Source organism: Neltuma alba, unplaced genomic scaffold (genome assembly GCF_004799145.2).
Source record: "Neltuma alba isolate B1F8T4 unplaced genomic scaffold, ASM479914v2 tig00007816_pilon, whole genome shotgun sequence".
In the NCBI taxonomy this organism is placed as follows: Eukaryota; Viridiplantae; Streptophyta; class Magnoliopsida; order Fabales; family Fabaceae; genus Neltuma; species Neltuma alba.
In genome coordinates this window covers 1-18787 of record NW_021634871.1, presented here as the reverse complement: position 1 = coordinate 18787, position 18787 = coordinate 1, and the positions used below count along the sequence as shown (strand labels likewise).

At 33.6% G+C, this 18787-nt stretch overlaps 2 protein-coding genes across 2 annotated transcripts; both read left to right on the top strand.

Moving 5' to 3' along the window:
• The first annotated feature begins 2706 nt into the window (after positions 1-2706).
• LOC114753251 (probable folate-biopterin transporter 7) lies at positions 2707-9548 on the top strand. Its single transcript, XM_028941920.1, has 2 exons — positions 2707-3085; positions 8256-9548. The coding sequence occupies exons 1-2, from the start codon at positions 2806-2808 to the stop codon at positions 9290-9292; spliced, it is 1317 nt and encodes a 438-aa protein (XP_028797753.1). The 5' UTR covers positions 2707-2805; the 3' UTR covers positions 9293-9548.
• A 5529-nt stretch (positions 9549-15077) lies between these two features.
• On the top strand, positions 15078-16845 carry LOC114753253 (DNA polymerase delta subunit 4-like). Its single transcript, XM_028941921.1, has 2 exons — positions 15078-15253; positions 16438-16845. The coding sequence occupies exons 1-2, from the start codon at positions 15127-15129 to the stop codon at positions 16629-16631; spliced, it is 321 nt and encodes a 106-aa protein (XP_028797754.1). The 5' UTR covers positions 15078-15126; the 3' UTR covers positions 16632-16845.
• The last annotated feature ends 1942 nt before the right edge of the window (positions 16846-18787 follow it).

Genomic DNA, 18787 nt, shown 5'->3' with positions numbered 1-18787 from the left:
TAATTAGATTAGAACTAAATGAACTTATTGAATTTAATTATAATTCAAGTTGTGGTCACATTTGGGTACAAAGTCATCTTCACATCACAATGCAAGCTTTCACGTGCAAAAAAAAAAAAAAATTTGTGCAAAGGACTAGGCTTTAATATCATGGAACACATCCGCAGTTCTTTACTAAAGTCATCATTCACAACTTTTTGTTTTAGACAAATTAAAGAAGTCTTTCTAATTTTGTCATATTATATTCAATTTATATATTTTAAATTTATTCCATTACAAATAAGATAACTTTTTTATCTTAAGAATACTCTACCGACTATTGTTTAAACATTTGATGATACAAGGACAACAATATAAGTTATTTCTTTTGAAAATTATTCATAACAAAATTTATCAAAAAAGATAAAATAAATATCTGAAAATTATGAAAAATAATACAAGTTGAAAAATAATCAACAACAAAAGTTTTAACAAACAGCTCATGACTTGCATAGCAAGTAATTAACTTTTTCATACCCAATATGATATATAGATTAATCCGTAACGTAATCCAACTCTCAAAGCAACAATAATATAATCAAAAGAACCAATATAAACATCCCAAAACTGAAATCAAGTAACCCATTTGATATATAAATACTTTCTATCATATAAAACAAGAACAATCCAAAAAAGGCAAGAGGAATAGGTTAGAGCATGCTCACGGCACAGAAGACGGTGAAAAACCACAAAAACAAGCTCTTTCTACAACGAGATCAACCAACGGCGGCAAAACAGTCGCAGAACAAGATGGGAACAATAGGGTTTGGTCAGAAATAGTGGGAGGAGGAAGTTTCGACGGTGATGAGGATTGAAGAAGGACCACCGCGTTCTGTGAAAAAGTGAGAATTATAGCGTCAAATGGGTTAGGTTAAAATGACTTTAATATGCACGTTTGATTCATAAAACATATGAAGTGCAATGAAAAAGAACATTTCTTTAGTATGTCATCAAGTAACTGTGAAACTAAATTTACATTAATAAAAATAAATGCAAAATGATCTCTTTTCTTATATTAATTAGGAAACAAATGGATGATATAATGATGGTTGATATAATTTTTAGTCTTTTAAGTTTACTTTTATTTTGGTTTTAGAGTATGTTTGGATTGACATTGAGCAAAACTGACTTCTAACTTATCTGATTTTTGTAACTGAAGTTAGAGTAAAAGTCAATCAGAGTATATTTGGATAAGTGTTTTTAAAAAGTCAGTTGAAAAAGTTAAAAATTGTTTAAATAATTAATAGAAAAGTTAGTTTAGTTATAAATGACTGAAAATGGCATAGACTTTATTGAATAGTAGTATTTGAAATTTTATGTTTTTAATGTGATAATAATTTAAAAAATATGTAAAATTATTATGATAAAATATGAATAGTTTATTTGTGAAATTATAAAATAAAAATATTTATTATGAAGAAAAATTTGAAAACACATTGTAAATAATTAATTAAATATACATAATGGACAAACATGAATATAAATTAAAATTCATTTGGTCTGAATAAAAGCTTATTATGCTAATGAAAAAGATGAGGTAGAGGAAAAAATGTGATGGTAAATCTGGAATGTTTATTTTTAATAATCACCGTTTGAAACTGCAGTTTGAAAAGTCTGAATTTTTTTCCGTTGAGTCCAATTGAGGTTGAAAATCAGAAGTTGGTTGGAAAAGTTAACCCAGCCAAACAACAGTTTTCGTCCAATTTAGTTTGCAACCTCAGTTTCACACATTCCAAGGCACAACTACAGTTCCAAACTGCAATCCAAACATGCCCTTAGTTTCTCAAATTTCAAACTATAGATTTTGGCCTCCAAGAGGCAAAATGATTCAAATTTTTATTGAATCGTAGAAATCAATATTTAAAATAAAAAGAAACTCAAGGAATCAAAGTTTATGGTTTGAAACTTGAAGGAGAAAAAACAAAATAAAAACAAACTTGAAAGACTAACAATAATATTAACTCATATAATAAATATCTAAATGTTAATGTATGGAAGGTAAATATATCCATATGCTGATTCATATAAATCTGAATTCGAATTGCACATAATCAAAATTATGTAACGAGAATTACTTAATTTTTTGCAATACGTTATGAGTGAAATTATATTAACCATTTTACTATGCCAACCAAACACTTCAATCAGCAGATTATTACAAGCAGTCATTATACATGGAGTTAAACCGTATGTGCCCGTTTATATTTCTCATATTCGGGAATATTTATTGCATTGACAAGTAAATTTGGAGACATATTAATATTTAATATTTTTTAATAAAATCAAGAACAGAAACTAATCGGAATATTCTTTCATCAATCTACCACGTTCCAGTTCTCAATAAAAAATTAGGAGGGAGAAAAGCTTACACCATTGTTTTTTTTTTTTGGCCACCAAAAAGCTTACACCAACTTAAAGCCTAATGAATCAGCTCAAATGCAGATCACCATTTGTATAAAAATAAAAAAAGAAAAAAGGTTTATTGGTGCCTTGTGGGAAGCACGTGGCATGCAGTAATAGTTTTGCTTTATTCTTATTAGTACACGTGTCACCTAAAGCGGCGGTGTCGCTTTAACGTCTTCTTGTTTGGAAAAAAGAACGACGAGCGGCAGACCTTTACTTCTTGACGCAGAAAGCCCGTTGATTTTGTTTATTGTCTCCACAAAATCAAACAGTCTCACGTCAAATTCAAATTTTCCTCTTACCTCGGATTCAAAACTTCTTTTTCTCTCTTTGCTTCAATTATTGCTTGAAATTCGGAGTATAATGGTCTCTTCGGATACTGGTAGTGCTACCAGTAGAAATGGTGGTGAAAATCCGATTGAGAAGCTTCTGGGTTGGGGCTATTGGGTTCAGGGATTCAGGTGTTTCCCATGGCTCATAGTGAACTTCTTCCTCAAGGATGGACTCAATGTGGATCCTTCTACTCTTCAGGTCCTTCAGAATTCTGCGAATCTTCCTATGGTTGGAAAACCTATTTATGGCCTCGTTTCCGATGCTGTTTATATCTCCGGCCAGCATCGAGTGCCCTACATCGCCTTCGGAGGTAATTCATTTCGGATTTGATCCATAAAAGTTTTTTTTTGGGGTAATTTTTTCGGTTGGATTGTTTGTAATTTGTTCTTGCTAAATGCGAAGTGGTTATGATTACTTAAATTTATTTATTTTGTTTAAGCATAAATGAAAATTCTTAGGTAGATGCCTTTGGTTTTTTTTTGACTGAGACACCTTCCGAATGCGTTGGCTTTGGGTTGCTTTGGAGAGGCGTAAAGAAAAATAATATAAAGCGGATGCGAACTTCAGGAATCTATGCCTATCTTTTCTGCTTTTACTGATTCTTATTTGATCTCCGGTGGTAAAGTTTGCAGGTTTTCTGATAATAACTTCTGTCATACAATTCTGTTTGCCCTGTAATACCATCAAGTTAAATCTTATACGATGCAGATTTAACTTGAAAACTTTTGTGTGAATGATGGGTTAGATGATTTATATATTCATGATGCCTATGATTCAAGTCCCAACCCTATCCTCTGATGCTTCATATCGACAGTGTGTGGGCATAACACTATGTTGGGAAGCTTTCTTTAAGGGGAATGGAATGGAGTGGGTTTGCTTGAGGGCTTGGGCCATTCTTTGTGAGTGTTTGTTTTTTGGAGGATGAGTGGGATGGCAAGGAGGGGTCTTTCAAGCCATTCTTACCCATTTAAAAACTTGAATTTTTTTGGTCCCCAAATTGGTGAGTCAAGGATGGAATGGCTGTGAGTAAAAATTTCAACTGCAAAATTATAAACATATTTATAAGGACACCCTTCTAGCTGATCCCTGCTCGTTATTTTCATTCTTCTGCCATATAGTGGGCTTATTCCTCTCATCTCGTCTCTCTTGCATCATCTTTCTAATCCATTAGCATAGTTTTTTGGGCTAAATTATACAAAACCCCTGAACTTTGTCTTATGTCAATAATCTGCTTGAAAATTTGCAATAATTTCTCTAAACTTTTGCATTTATGTAGATAACCACAAACTATCGACTTTATATCTCCCTATTTTTGTATGCATATAACCCCCTCAAGCTTTTAGTTATGTGCATATAAATCCCTTAATCATTTGCACATAAATAATGAACAAAACTAATAGTATAGGAGTTATCTGCATAAATGTAAAAGTTCAGGGAGGTTTATTGTAAAGTTTCAAAAGTCAGGAAGGTTATATGCATAAAGTTCAAGGAGATTTTGTATAATGTAATCTCTCTTTTACTGGATAGGTGCTGTATGGTGATGTATTGATATGTGTGTTATCCAAGCAGTTTAAGGGATGTTTGGATGGGAACCAAATCATGGTTTTAAAAGTGATTTTACAATATACAAAAGAAGTATGAGAGAAAAGTTTTACTTTGATATTCGTGAAAACAATTTTTAAAAGTGTTTTTTGCCCCATTCAAACACTCCCTTAGTTTGTTTCTTTATTTTGAGAGTGGCGTGAATAGGTTTTTTATTCCTCCATGTGATATAATGGACGCTCTCATTTTATTTCTACTGCATTGGTTTTACCTTCAATATACATATATGTATACAGAATATTATTCATTATAATTATTAATATGGTCACTTTTCCAAGTATCTTATTTCATATTCTTTCCAGAATGAGTTTCAGGGTCAAGGGGCACAGAACTCAACAAATAGGCCCGTCAAGAAATATATATTACAAATGAAATTAACAACCATATTAAACAACAATTAAATATCTTGACATATTTTAATTTGAGAAAAGTCATGTGCAGACATAAAATTATGAATAAAATGTGTGTTGTTGTTATTCTTTGTTATGTGGTATGAGAAAGATAAAATAGTGAAAAATTTTCACGCTTTTCTCTAAATTTACTGGGTAATATTGGGAGGAAAAAGTTATACTTCATTCATTTCCATTCATTTATAATAACTTAAAAAAAAAATTGTCATATGAGACCATTCCTTCCTTCATAAAACTCCCAAATAATGGAGCATTCCACTTCATTCTGCTCGATTCCGTTCCGTTTTGTTCCATTCCATTAATGACTGTTTCGTTTGTTCCATTCCATCAATGACCGTGCCGTTATTTTCCATTTTAAAACCCCAAGCACACCCTAAAGGACATGAGTGCAAAAAGAAGCAAATATGGTGTTGGCAACAAAAGTGGATTTTACCCCAAAAAAATCCAGTTTTTTCTGTTGCTAAATCCCTACATAACTGCACTCCAATTTGTTTATCCAGATTCAATTCCTATAGGGTTAAGACTTAATATTTAATGTATTTCAGCGCTTTTTTATATAATTTTTTTTCTGAAATTTTATTTACTTCAACTTCAACATGGATAAAATTTCATGCAAATGTCATTTTTGTCCTCCTTCAGCTTAAAATCCAGTTCATCATTATTTTTGAGCTATTCCGTCTCCTCTCTAATTTTGTATTTACTGATATTATATTCTGTATTGACACTTTATTGAACATCTCGCTGAGAAAGAGTAACTTGATGAAATTTTCTCGTTTGGTCCCCACTGCTGTGTCATTCCTGAATTTTGGTAGTCTTTTTTAAGATGTATTTAGTAGTGGTCAAAGTCTTGAAGGTTAAGAATAGTTATTTGCAGCGCTCCCAAGATGAAGCCTGTAAGTGTCTTTGAGTAGTTGTGTTATTAGTATAAAACAGAGGTTGTGGTTAGTATAATACACACTGTCATTGTATCTCTTGGTATTACATTTTGGTCATTTTCTCTTCTCTTTGTTTTTTTCTCTCTCTTCATTCTCTCAATTGCCTTTTTACCTCAAAGTGAAAGAAGAGGATTCTGCTTCTACATTAACAACTTTTGTTTTAGAAAATTTAAAGGTTTATTTGCTGTACCAAATTGACTTAGATGGTAAGGGTGTGCATAGGCTAGACCATGCTGGGTATCGACCTATCTTAGAAAGCAGCCCAACTTATCCCTTGGGCAGCACTTTTGAGCTTGACACTGAGGCCCAGCATTCTTAAACTGATGCTGAGAAGGGCTGGTACAGGCTTGGAGTTGGGCCTGAATACCTGTTTTTTCCCACAAAATGCACAAATAAACACACTGAATTATTGAGATACTTAAGATAAAAACTTCAAACCTCAAAATCAATGTACCGATGTCCAAAAATGGAAGTGGAGTTTGCTTCTACATTAGTAACTGCCACCTTACAAAGTTGAAGGATTATTTACTGGCACCAAACTTCTGGTGGAGATAATAAATGGGCTATGTTATATTCAGTCTGGTCCTATTTATAAGTTACTTTTACATGTTTTATTGAAATTAAGAAAAACCTTAAAAGTCATTAGCCTTGTCTAAAAATTTAATAAGTTTCTTACTTTACTCTTATTAAATATGCATTAAAAATAAAATAACGTACCTCAACATTTGATGAGGAGGAAGTAGAAAACTTGATTCGCAAACAACTAGTGAAAGAGGGGAATTGCTGGTACTGAGATATCCTCAAAACCCTGAGGCTGCTCTTCGAAGCACAAACGGATGAATTTTCAAAAATCATTGGCCGTTCTGGAATCATCATGGAAAATTTAGATGATGAGTTTTTACACTGAAGTATTATTTGGTGGTACCAAATTGCTGGTGCAGATAATAGATGGGCTATATTATACTCCCTGTGGTCCTATTTACAAATCACATACAACTCTATCAAAAAATTTAATAAGATTCCAGCTTTGCCTCTGTTAAATTCATATGCTTCAAAAATAAAATAACGTCCATCAACATTTAACGAGGGTTAGAAGGGAAAACTTGTAAATCAATAACATACCTCATAATTAGGACCAAAAAATCGTTTCTTTCTGCCTTATAAATGACACCGGAGGAAGTAATACTTGTATGAAGAAGATCATATACATGTAGGCCTGAGACTAGTGATTTTACAGTTCACTGTGAATTTGAGATCATAGAGGAAAACTGTCTTCTTTTTGTGTGATTGAATAGAGGGAGGTTTCTCTCTTTGGAATTAAGGTATATAACCAGCAAATAGTTCCTAAAGAAAAGTGAAGCATCATGGCGTCTTCCCAAAAAGAAGGGGGAAAAGGAATTTTGCCATCAGGCACTTTTCTCCCTGTCACATTTCTCATTATCTTGGCCAAATATTTATCATTTGTCATTTCCTTGGAAGTACTTGAACTTGAATGAATCCTAATTTTAAATGACTTGTCTAGTTGCCTTGTTATATAGATTATGTCCTCCTCCATATGGTGAGCAGGCATCTTCTGCCAAACAAAACGAATGACTTCCCTATTTGCCTTGTTATAATTGAAAATCATGCATTTTCTTACTTGTATCTAATATTGTTTGTCCCGCAGAATTTTTTTCATTTCTAAAGAACAAAACAGGATCTTGCTGTAACATATTTCCAGTGTGTTGATTTTGAGTCAATTTTATTGTCTATATCTTCAATACTTACTGTATAAACATTGCATCTCGCATAAACTTTAATTTGATGAAGTATTCATATTAAGAGAACAAAATATGGCAAACAGGATTACATCTTGTCTGAGCTAACTTTTCACTTATAGATATCCAATTTTTTTATGATGATTATATTCGAATTATATAGACAAATTATTTTGCAATAAATTTATGAAGCTAACCTGCCTACCTCATGAATTTTATTTTATTATTGTTTCCAGAAAAAGATAAATATGAGTTTATTTCTTTCATGTAATTAATTAGAGTCAGATGATCATCTGAAAGTATAGATCACTTCTGTGCCGGTTAAAGTTCAGTGCCTGCTTCTGATGGATAGTGAAGTCATAATGATGTACCATGTCATGATCTACTTTGTTCACTTGGCTTATGAGGAGACTTGAGCATCAAAGCTTTCTCCATAGAAGTTGAGTTTTCATATTTTATTTCAAACATGTGTGGTGCTGGGTTCCTGACTCGTGAAGTTTCTGAAGCTCCTTATGCTTTCTCTCTTTAATTTCTTTGCAAAGAGAAGAAGATTGCTTCGTTAGAGCATTAAATTCAAGTAATCACTTTATCATTATACTATCTCAAAAATTCTCCTTCCCATGTCAGTAAGGAGCAGCATCTTTCATCAGTTAAAAAGTTGTCCAAGTTTTTAGCAAACCACAATTGAGAAATGAAAGTTATTTTAGTTTTCTTAATATCATTGCATTTGATATTTCTACCAATGGTATGGCCATTGTCTAAAAGAATATTTGCAGCTTTCTTGCAGGCACTGTCATGGCTAGCCATAGCAATTTCACCACCAAGCATGTCAATTCTCACTTTCTCCCTATTCCTCCTCCTTAGTAACCTTGGTGCATCTATAGCTGAAGTAGCAAATGACGCAATTGTCGCAGAGATGAGTAAAAAGCCACAATCCTCAACCAAGTCCTCAGGCAGTCTCCAGTCCTTTGTTTGGATAGCTTCCTCTTTGGGAGGAGTCCTCGGAAACCTCCTTGGAGGCATTGCAATTGGCCGGATTTCTTCAAAATCTTTGTTCATGTTTTTTGGCCTACTTCTTGCCCTCCAATTTTTTCTAACCATTTCTATTCGTGAGAGCTCTCTTGGGCTTCCCAAGAGTCCATCTGTTGGGATTAAAAAACAACTTTCGGAGTTATCAGTTGCATTGAGAAAACCTGAGATTGCATTTTCGATATCATGGTTTGCAGCATCTTATGCTGTCATTCCTGCACTTACAGGCACCATGTTCTTTTACCAGACAGAGTATTTGAAAATTCACTCATCCGTGCTAGGCATATCCAAGGTTTTTGGCCAGGCAGCAATGCTTTTTTGGGGCATCGTTTATAACCAACGTCTGAAATCAGTTTCCTCAAGGAAAATCATATCAGCCATTCAAGTTACAATGGCAATCTTCATGTTCTCTGATTTCTTGTTTGTGCGAGGCTTTTACCGCCAACTGGGTGTGCCCGACGCACTCTATGTCATAATATTCTCAGGAGTCTTGGAGGTTTTATTCTTCTTCAAGATTCTACCATTCATGGTCTTAGTAGCACAACTCTGTCCACCAGGCTGTGAGGGCTCTGTAATGGCGTTTCTCATGTCTGCCGTGGCCTTCTCACTAATAGTGAGTGGATACCTCGGTGTTGCCCTTGCATCTTATATTAAGGTAACAGCAAGTGACTTCTCAGGACTTCCCCTTGGACTTCTGATACAAGCTGCTTGCACTTTGCTGCCAGTTTATTGGTCATCCTGCATACCTGATGATGTAAAATCAGTAAGCAAGAAAAAGGACTAAAACTTCTTTAGTTATAGAAAATTTTAGTGTTACGAAAAAGATAGTAAAGCGTGTTTTGTGAAGTTCTATTCCATTTATTTCATTGTTGTATTCATCTGTCAGCTAGCAGATACAAGCTGCAGATTTTTTACTGCAGGTATATTGTATGTTTTGGCATCAAATATCTGAGTGATATGTTGGAAGTTGTACAAGTATAATATGAACATGTGACTTTTCACTGGGATTTAGTAACGTGGTCATTTGCCCTCTCTCTAAATGGGTTTGTCTAAATATTCTTGGAGATATCTATTAGCTACTAATCTAGGACTAGCATTGTATCTCTGAATCTCATCTGCTTTTTGCTGTATCTTGTAAATCCACTTGCAGTTAAAGAGGTAATAATTCAGCATTATGTGTCTCGTGTGAAGAATAAGTGGATGATGCGTATTTTTACTTTCAATCTTTTTCCCGGAAGAAAAAGTCAAGGGGGGGAAAAAAGAAAACGGTAAACTGTAGTGAATGGAAACCAGACAATTCAAAGGAAGTTACATAATACAGTTTTACCTCATATTTGCACACTGAGCGATTATTACTACGTTTGATATTTTATATATAACTAAAATACCTCCTGTGTTTTATTTTAAAAATTAATATTGACATATATATTGCATAAAGTTAAAATTTAAAAACTATATCAATGTGTGTTTTTTTTTTTTTAATAAAGGACAACTTTATTAAAAACTAGGTAAAATGATACATAAAAAAAGTTTCAACAGCTAACATATTAGTTGAAAATAATTGTGACAACAGCTAACAAATTAGGGAAAATAATTGTGACGTCCGACAACAAAATGTAACAAAGAAAACAAATACATATCAATGTGTTTTATTCAAGGGGAAAAAACCGAACCGAATCGATCAGTTTAATAAGAAAACCGGCCACCGGTTCGATTTAGTTTAGCCATTGAACCGATATCGAACTAATCAAATTAGGGTGAATCAGTGATGAACTAGTTTGAATGATTATCTTACTATTATTCCTATTTTTTCTCATTTAGTTCCTAATATATTAGTCACTATAGATTTAAATAAATTTTAATGATGATTTTGGTATTAATTATTATTAATTTTAGTTATTGATGAATCATAAAGCTCAAAATTCTTAATGTTATTATTACAATCAAACTATTGTTATATTTTCTTATATTTTGTTATTAGTGATTATTAATATTGTTGTATTTTGTTATTTTCAATTAAATTTATTATTTTAATATGACTGGTTTGATCCGAGTTGATCTTGATCTGACCCATTGACCTTTGAATCACTACCTCAACTGATTTATTGTCTAGTCCGGTTTTTTTTCCTTAGCTTTATTTGTTGAAATGAAAAAGATTTGATGTTTTTTTCAAATATATGTAATGAAAAATGTTATATAAACTGAATCTTTAGAGGCAAGAGGAGATAGGATTGGCTTGTCTAACTCCACGAGAAAGCGGGGAAAAAGTCTCTTTTGCAGGACTATCATTTCATAGATAGGATTACCTTGTTTATTAACTGAATCTTTTGCGCACACCGTTCAACAAAGGTCAATCTCACAAGTTTTATCAATTATAAGCATACATCATTTGTGATGACTTATGTTGTCTTTTCAACCGCAGTGTGTGATCCAATAAAATATGACGGCGAAGTGTGGAATATCCAGCAATGGCGAGCCAGATATATTCTCCTACTGTCTGTCACCAAATTTTGAGGACTTCCTTTTCATGTCTTGATGTTGCTGATTATCTCTTATTATTGTCTCCCAATCGTAATGGAGTTTTTTCTTTCAAGAAGGCTTGTCAATTAGCAGCTCGTTTGGGAGATTGTAAAAACCCACCTAATATTTGGCAAGTAGGTCTTCCTCCGAAGATGATTTTGCGCACTTGGAAAGTTTTAAATTCAGCCATACTGAATGGATCAGCTCTAAATGAGCACCAAATTTTTAGTACTCCTTCCTATTTAAAATATAAGGATAAAAATTTTTAAGGGGTGATATCTTCTCGTAAGGTTTGTTTTAGATTTGTTGGGTCATTTAATGAAGTTTTCCTCTAATTATTCGTTGTCTCTCTGTTTTTTTTTTTCACTTGTTATCTTTCATGTCTTTTTTCAGTCATCCTCTCTGCCACTCACTCCCTCCACAAATAACAGTGTTTTTTAGAAAGATAAGTTACATTGTCTCTAATCAATTTTAGCCAACTTTTCAAATTGCGTAAATTAGTTATTTGATGCTTATATTCTAAATCAGAGAGGATAAGTAATGTTTCTGTGCCATATATGTGGTTCTGCAATGGAAACTCATCTAACCTTGTGGTTTGCTTTGTCCTTAGAGATAAAGTCAGATGTTATTGCAATAAGTAAAACTGTGAGAAGGTCATAGATCATTAGTGACTGGGGGGGGGGGAGTGAGATTCAAAAGTATTTCCTATGTTTTCTTCTTTGAACTCCTTCATGAAAAATGAAACCTTGAAAAACAAAAAAATCAAAGTGGTCAAGCATTTGCCCTATTACTATTAGTGAAGCCAAAGCATCCTTTGTCTTCATCGTCTCAGCTGATTTTAAGGTTTGAAACTTTTTTCCTCTCCTCTCCAAAAATATTATGATTGGCATATTCGGTTTGGGTGTGTGGTTACATAGAAAATCCTTCTGTGCTTGAGTGATGCAAAGCTTCTGATTTTGGTATGCTATGAACAAGGTAAGAAATATAGAGCCTGTGTTGTTATTTTGGTACGTGTTGGTGATTTAAGTTGGAATTTCATTATGAGTGGGTAAGGTAATAATATGTACTCTGTTTTTTGATATATCATGAGTGGGTTGATGATAGATTTGTTCTGTTTGGACATGATTTGAATGGGAATGGATGAAAAATATAAAAGTTGTTGTGAATAAAAACCATTACTATGAAATAAAAAAAAAATGCATTGTCAATGTAAGCTGTAATAATTGTCAATACAGCTATTTGAACCTTAGCCTGTATGCAGGCTAGTTTTTAGGTTCAAGCCTAAGCCTACTAAAGCCTATATATTTTATCCTAGGCTCAACTGGAAAAAAAACCTATGTTTAATTAAACTAAAACCTTATTTTTAATGAATGAGAATAGAGTAGAGAAAATAAGAAGAAAAATCAGCCTATCAAAACATTTAATCAACAAGCTTGCAGGCATATATATCTGTGTATAGGTCGAATCTAAATCCTTGGTCTTCTGAAACTTCAACACCTTTTTCACTGTCTTTTGCTCTTCAAACAAGAAGGCTTGAACGATCCTAATCGGACCAAATAGAAATTCTAGATAGATATCGATTCATGATATGAATGAAAATTGATGAAACAATCTTCTAGGGCCTAAGGCGCTAGAAAGTTATGCAAAACAAAACACTGAAGGCAATAAAGAAGAAAATATGAAGTGACCATTGACAAAGCAAGAACGAAGTGGGGGCAAGAAGTCGAGGAGTCTATGAGAAGTTTGAACCCCAGCCACAATACAAGAAGGAAGGAGCAACCAGTCAGTTTTATTTTCCGTTTCTCCTAAGTAAGATAATGTTATCTATGGTATTATATTAAACATTTTCCTATTATATAATATATACTGAATATATATTATCCTAAAAAATAATATAATATGTATTTAAACAGGTAGCCTATTAGGCTAATAGGCCAGGCTTTGTGAAAATAGGCCTGGCCCATGTCAAGTCAGGTCTAAAGTGGGCCAGGCTGTAGGTTCTTGTTAGGATCTGAAAGAATGTATTTTGTTTCTTTCATATGGAGGGAAGTTTGCAAACAATTGAAAAGATGATATGTAATATGTTAAGGGTTGCGTAAAAACAAGAACCATAAAAGAAGTCACAAGTTATGCAAAGTTGAAAACAATGATATCATCATTTCTTTGGGGGGGAAAAAAAGTTACTTATTTGTTTTAAAATTTTTAGTTATATTTGACAGAAAAGCATTTGTGGAGCTTGTAGCAATGAAGAAAGTGGTAATGTGTATATAGAATTTTAATTTGTAATCAGTTATAATTATCTACACCCCTCATTATCAATATACCCGTCCTCTCTTGTCACTCATGGCACTATCACTTGTCAATTTATCTAGTGATATAAGTTTGAAAAAAATGTGATATCAAACTACATACTGTCATATATATAATATTAACAATTGCTCTACATTAATATTGCCATTCTAACTTTGTCATTTATGTTGTAATTACTGTTGTAGGATCCAGGTTATTATTCTGGAGCTTCACGAGTTGATTTGTCAATGCTCAAATAGAATTAGACTACTTGAGCCTAAACTTAAATGGCACAGTAGAGCACCACATCAAAGAGAATAGAATAGAAGGAGGAATAGCCAAAAAACTTAATGGCTAAAATGAAGAGAAATGAGTTGAAACACTTCTATTTATAGGGTCAAAGTGACCACCATTTTAGGAAGGTGTAATCTCTCTCATTTATTACAAGATAACATTTCGATTCACAATCGACAATTAATGTTTGATTGATTACTCTTCAATCAATCAAGTCCTTAATGCTTGATAAAATATTTCTTAATCAATCATTACCCCTAATTGGTGATTGATTTATCGACAATTAATATCTGATTGATTACTCTTCAATCAATCAAGTTTTAATGCTTGATAAAATATTTTTTAATCAATCATTAACCCTAATTGGTGATTGATTTCCTTTGATCAAAGGGATTCTTCTTCTTTGAATCAAACAGTCTGCCGAACCCAATATCCAACAACTTTAAATTCAAGGGGAAATCTTATTTAAATTCGGTTGAAATATCAAAATTTAGATTTGGACCACTTTCAATAAATTTCTAATCAAGTTAAGAGAACTAATTAGGAATTTTTCAATCTTATGAATTTTACTCAATGCCCTTGAATGCTCAAGATTAGCCCCTCTCCTCTCTTATTAATAAACCCCCTTCACCTACATCTTTCTTAAGCCAGCATTACTGATGGCCTCCTTCTCATTGATGGGGGCGGTTTTCCCCTTCGTGAAACTCTAACCATTGATTCTAAGTTCGACCACCGTCTCAACAGGAACCTCTTTAATCGAAGCCAAATTTAGTATATTTGTATTTGAGGATATTTGTTACTTCTCTGGTTATAAGACCTATTTAACTAATTTGATTAGATTAAGAAAGTTAGGTAATTTAGTTAATTATAAAAAATAACATTTTTTTCTTAAATACCATAATTATCTTTCTTAATGTCCTTCCTTTCATCTTCTACTTGATTATATTTGAGGAGTATCCGTGGGAGTAATTTAGAAAAAAATTAATAAAAATGAGAAATAGATCTTATATTTAGGACCAAAATAACTCAACAATTATGTCCTATATTAAGGACCGGAGGAGTAATATTTAAAATTTTGAAAAACTAAACAAGTTTACATTTGAGAATTTTAATGTTTAAAATTTTCATTGCAACCATTTTTATTAGTATACTAATACTAATGGTGTTTTTTTTTTTTGAGCAAATAATACTAATGGTGTTTGATTTCAGAAGATTGAAAAACCACTTTATAGAATTAACATATCAAAATCAATCCTGATATGTGAGGATCACATTGCATTTTTACCTATTTAAAATCAAATTATTAAATTATATTTAAAATAGGTTAATTATGGCCCAAAGTTTTAGAAGCTAAAGGCCCGTCAACGACGATAATCTTGGGCTTCTGGCCCAACTTTGTCTAGTCATGTTCCTGATTTCTTTGAAACCTTCATAAGTCGGGAGATTGAGACCTCATTCGGTCAAGCCTCAAATTTTCAAAATTTGAAAAGCTGAGTGCGAGCGAGATACAGAGCGATGGCGTCAGTGTCGGGAAGCATGAAAGGTTTTTACAGACAGAGGAAAGCCCACAAATCATCCTCCAAATCTTCCAAGAAATCAGTCTCTCTTGCTCCCGATGTAGCGCAAGCTCCGTCCCCCAAAGGTCTCTCTTCCATCTTTCTTCATATGTTCGTCGATTCACTCGTGCTTCTTTTGGTTTTATTGATGGGCTGTCGTTCGTTATGATGGCGGCATGTTCTCCTTTTCTAGGGTTTTATTTTGGCTTTTCATCTGTGTTTGCTTTGCTGATCCTTTTCATCGATATAATCGCACATGATTTTTTTTTTCCTCGCGTATTTTCCTTTTGATAAAATGTTTGACTATGAAAATGGCCTTCAAAGGTATCGATTATAATTCGGAATGGTTATAGTTCTAGTCTCTAAATTGTAGGCTGTTTTTGTTATGGGTTTACGAGTATGTTTAAGAACTAGATATCTTTAAACTATATTGGAATGTGTTAGAGATTGAAGCAATAAAGAAGTCACACAACTCTTAATAGAATGTGTAAAGAAATACTAGGGAAAAAATTGCATGGAGTTCGAGAAAAGTCATATTATTGTGAATGATACTAGTACGACCCCATGTAATGTTGACATATTGATGGTAGGCATGACTTTCTTTGGGACTGATCAAGTCTCCTACGAATTATTATTATTTTTTTATAAACAAAACAGATAGAATTCATAGTGTAGCCACATTTCCATCACTTGAAGTTTGATATTTTGTATCTAACTGAGCAGCCCTTTGCTAGTCTCCTAAAATATGTTGAATAAGTACAGCAAAACCTACCTTTGGCCTGTGGTTTAGCTATATTTGTAAAGAGTAGTACTATGCAGTGCTCTCTACCTCTCAGAACTCAAGAGGTTGAGTTTTCTTTTCACTAGAGATCATGCTTTCAGACTCAAGCTATCCTCCCTGAAAAATTCCTGATAGGTAGAACTCTCAATAGCATCACCTATTTGAAATACACAAATGAAAGAAACGGGCAGGATAGGGATGTTTCTGATGATGTTAATGTTTTCCAATAGTCCTCTTTGAAGGGTGTGGTGGAAATCATAATGTTCAGTAATCTAGTTAGATTATTATAGAAAAGGGAAAGGTACTGTATCTGTATCGTGATATGTGGTACCTAGATTCTCTGTTGCTCCTTTTGTTTTACTGATTTCAGTTTATTCTTGATCAAATGAATTGGTTTTGCATGACAAGAAGATTGATTTTCGTGATGACACGTAGAATGGCTGTTTGTATCTGATATATAGTCCAATACACCTCTTACTTTGTTAATAGATGATGTCAATGAGCATGAAGAAATGCTGCGTCAATTTGACATGAACATGGCGTATGGACCATGCATTGGGATCACCAGACTAGCTCGGTGGGAACGAGCCCATAAGTTAGGTTTAAACCCTCCTGCAGAAATCGAGAAGCTTTTAAAAGGCGAGAAAGTTCAGGCAGATTGCTTGTGGGATGGCCGCATATAGAAGTTTGTACGGAATCCTCTTATGTTTAGACTTTAGTAGATAGTAGGAGAATAGGAGCAAATTGAAAACATTCAGTTTTCTATCGTGTTCCTTACTGCTTGTATGTTATGTCATGTCCCTGTTATTATCAAAAGACAAAATCATGTATTGACTTGTGGTTGACAGTTGGTTTCAGCAATATATGCTTAGTAATTATAGCCTATTGTAGTGGTTACAATCAAAGCAATTCAGATTAAAGATTTTTCCCTGCCCTGACAGTGAATGGAATGAAATACAAAATAAAATCCATGCCATCTACGTCTGATCCTGATGGTCTCAAAGATGAGTATATCCACGTGATGAGCAAAGGAACCAGAACTTTAGTTATGGAATTTAAAAAGGAGGGTGAAAGAAAAGGGAAAGGATATAATGTAGATACTTGACACGATCCTTGATGATCTCATCATTTAAACTATGCTTTGTTTACTTTGCGCATGGTAGGTGTATATCGATGAGTTTGTCCAGATTAAACATTGCACATTATCAACTGGTGTTTGAGCGGGAAAGACTAAACTCTTCTTAAGTGAGGTTCAAAGTTCAAACCTTATGGATATAAATAATTATGTTGGGAGAGCCATCCTTTCGGTTAAATTTAATTTGATATTTGGTTCAAATAAATGTATTTATAGAAGGAAGAAAAATTGAGTGCGCGTCGTTTATCATTTATCATAGAATATAATAATTATTTATCTAAATGGTTTTTTAATCTGACTTAAAGTTGAATTTTACCAGCAAAATTGGAATGTAGTTAGGGAGGATATTTTCAAACTGTTCATGGAAATATGGAAACAACCCGAGAGGATTGGGGAAAATAGTACACTGTTGGTTGTTGTACCAAAAATTGATCATCCTGAAATAATGGTGACTTTAGACTCATAGCATTGGGTAATGTGCTGTATAAGGGGGTTACAAAGTTAACAGTGAATAGGTTGAAGCCCTTAATGGACGAACTAGTTTCTCCTCATCAAATTGGTTTTATTCCGAAGAGTTTTTTCATATTTTGAATAGAATGAAGGGAAGAAGAGGCTACATGGCAATGAAGATTGATTTGGAAAACAGCACATGATAGGATGTCTTGGGAGCTTTGTGGGGAAAATGCTCGAGGAAACTGGTGTTGAGGGTCATTTAGATACGTTTTACAAATGAGCAAGTTTATAAAAGTAGAGTTATTTGATTATAATTAAAAAGACAAATTTGATTGTAAGAGACTAAATAATGAACTGAATAATATGTATTATTAGATGTATTAGATGGAAAATTAAACATATATATGATTAGATGTGAATAATATCATACATATAAAAAAAACAAAAAATAATAATAGAAACTGACTGAAATGAGTGGTACTAATCCCCGCATAGTCACTTCCATAACAAAGAACTGACCTCAATAAGCACAAAAACAATCAGACAACTCCTAGGTCCCTCATTCTCTCTCATTCACGTTATTAAGCGCGGTTAAAAAGCAAGAGCAGGACTCGAAGGCTCTGTTTGCGAGAGCGTTTGAGCACTGGTTAACTAGTTTTTGAAGGCATAAGCACGATTAGCCTCTTAACGGGATGTTTGGTTTAGCTTTTGTCCAATCTCACTTATGGCCAAAAGTTACGATTCTTAAGCCCGATTGAAGAAGTAAGACTCTCCTGCCTATAGCTTATGAGATCATGCTTTTAAGGCAACTTTGGGAGCGTTGATCATCATCTTCATCATGCTGACAGAGGGAGAGTACGCCGACTGGACCTTCTTCCTGTGTTGGTGGCCGACTAGACTGGTTGGGCACTCCTTATCTTTTGATTTTTCACGGCAAGCATGACACAAGGGAGGAGCTAAAGGCCAACTAAATATGGAGCTGAGAGAACATAGATCTAAGAACCAGTAAACATAAGTTTAGAGAGATGAAGAAGTCGATGACCGCTGTACTAACGGTGTTTAGTCTTTGAGCTGGAAGAAGAGAGGATTTCTGCAAATGTTTGGAGGTAGTGAAAGCCAACGTTTGTTGGGTATTAAAGCTTTAATCAAAAGGGGCACCATTTTTTCCATTCAAAAAAAAAAAAAGAAGGGGCACCATTTTACTCCATTTTCTTCTTCCAGTCGTGCAGCTAAATGAGAGAGAACAACGTG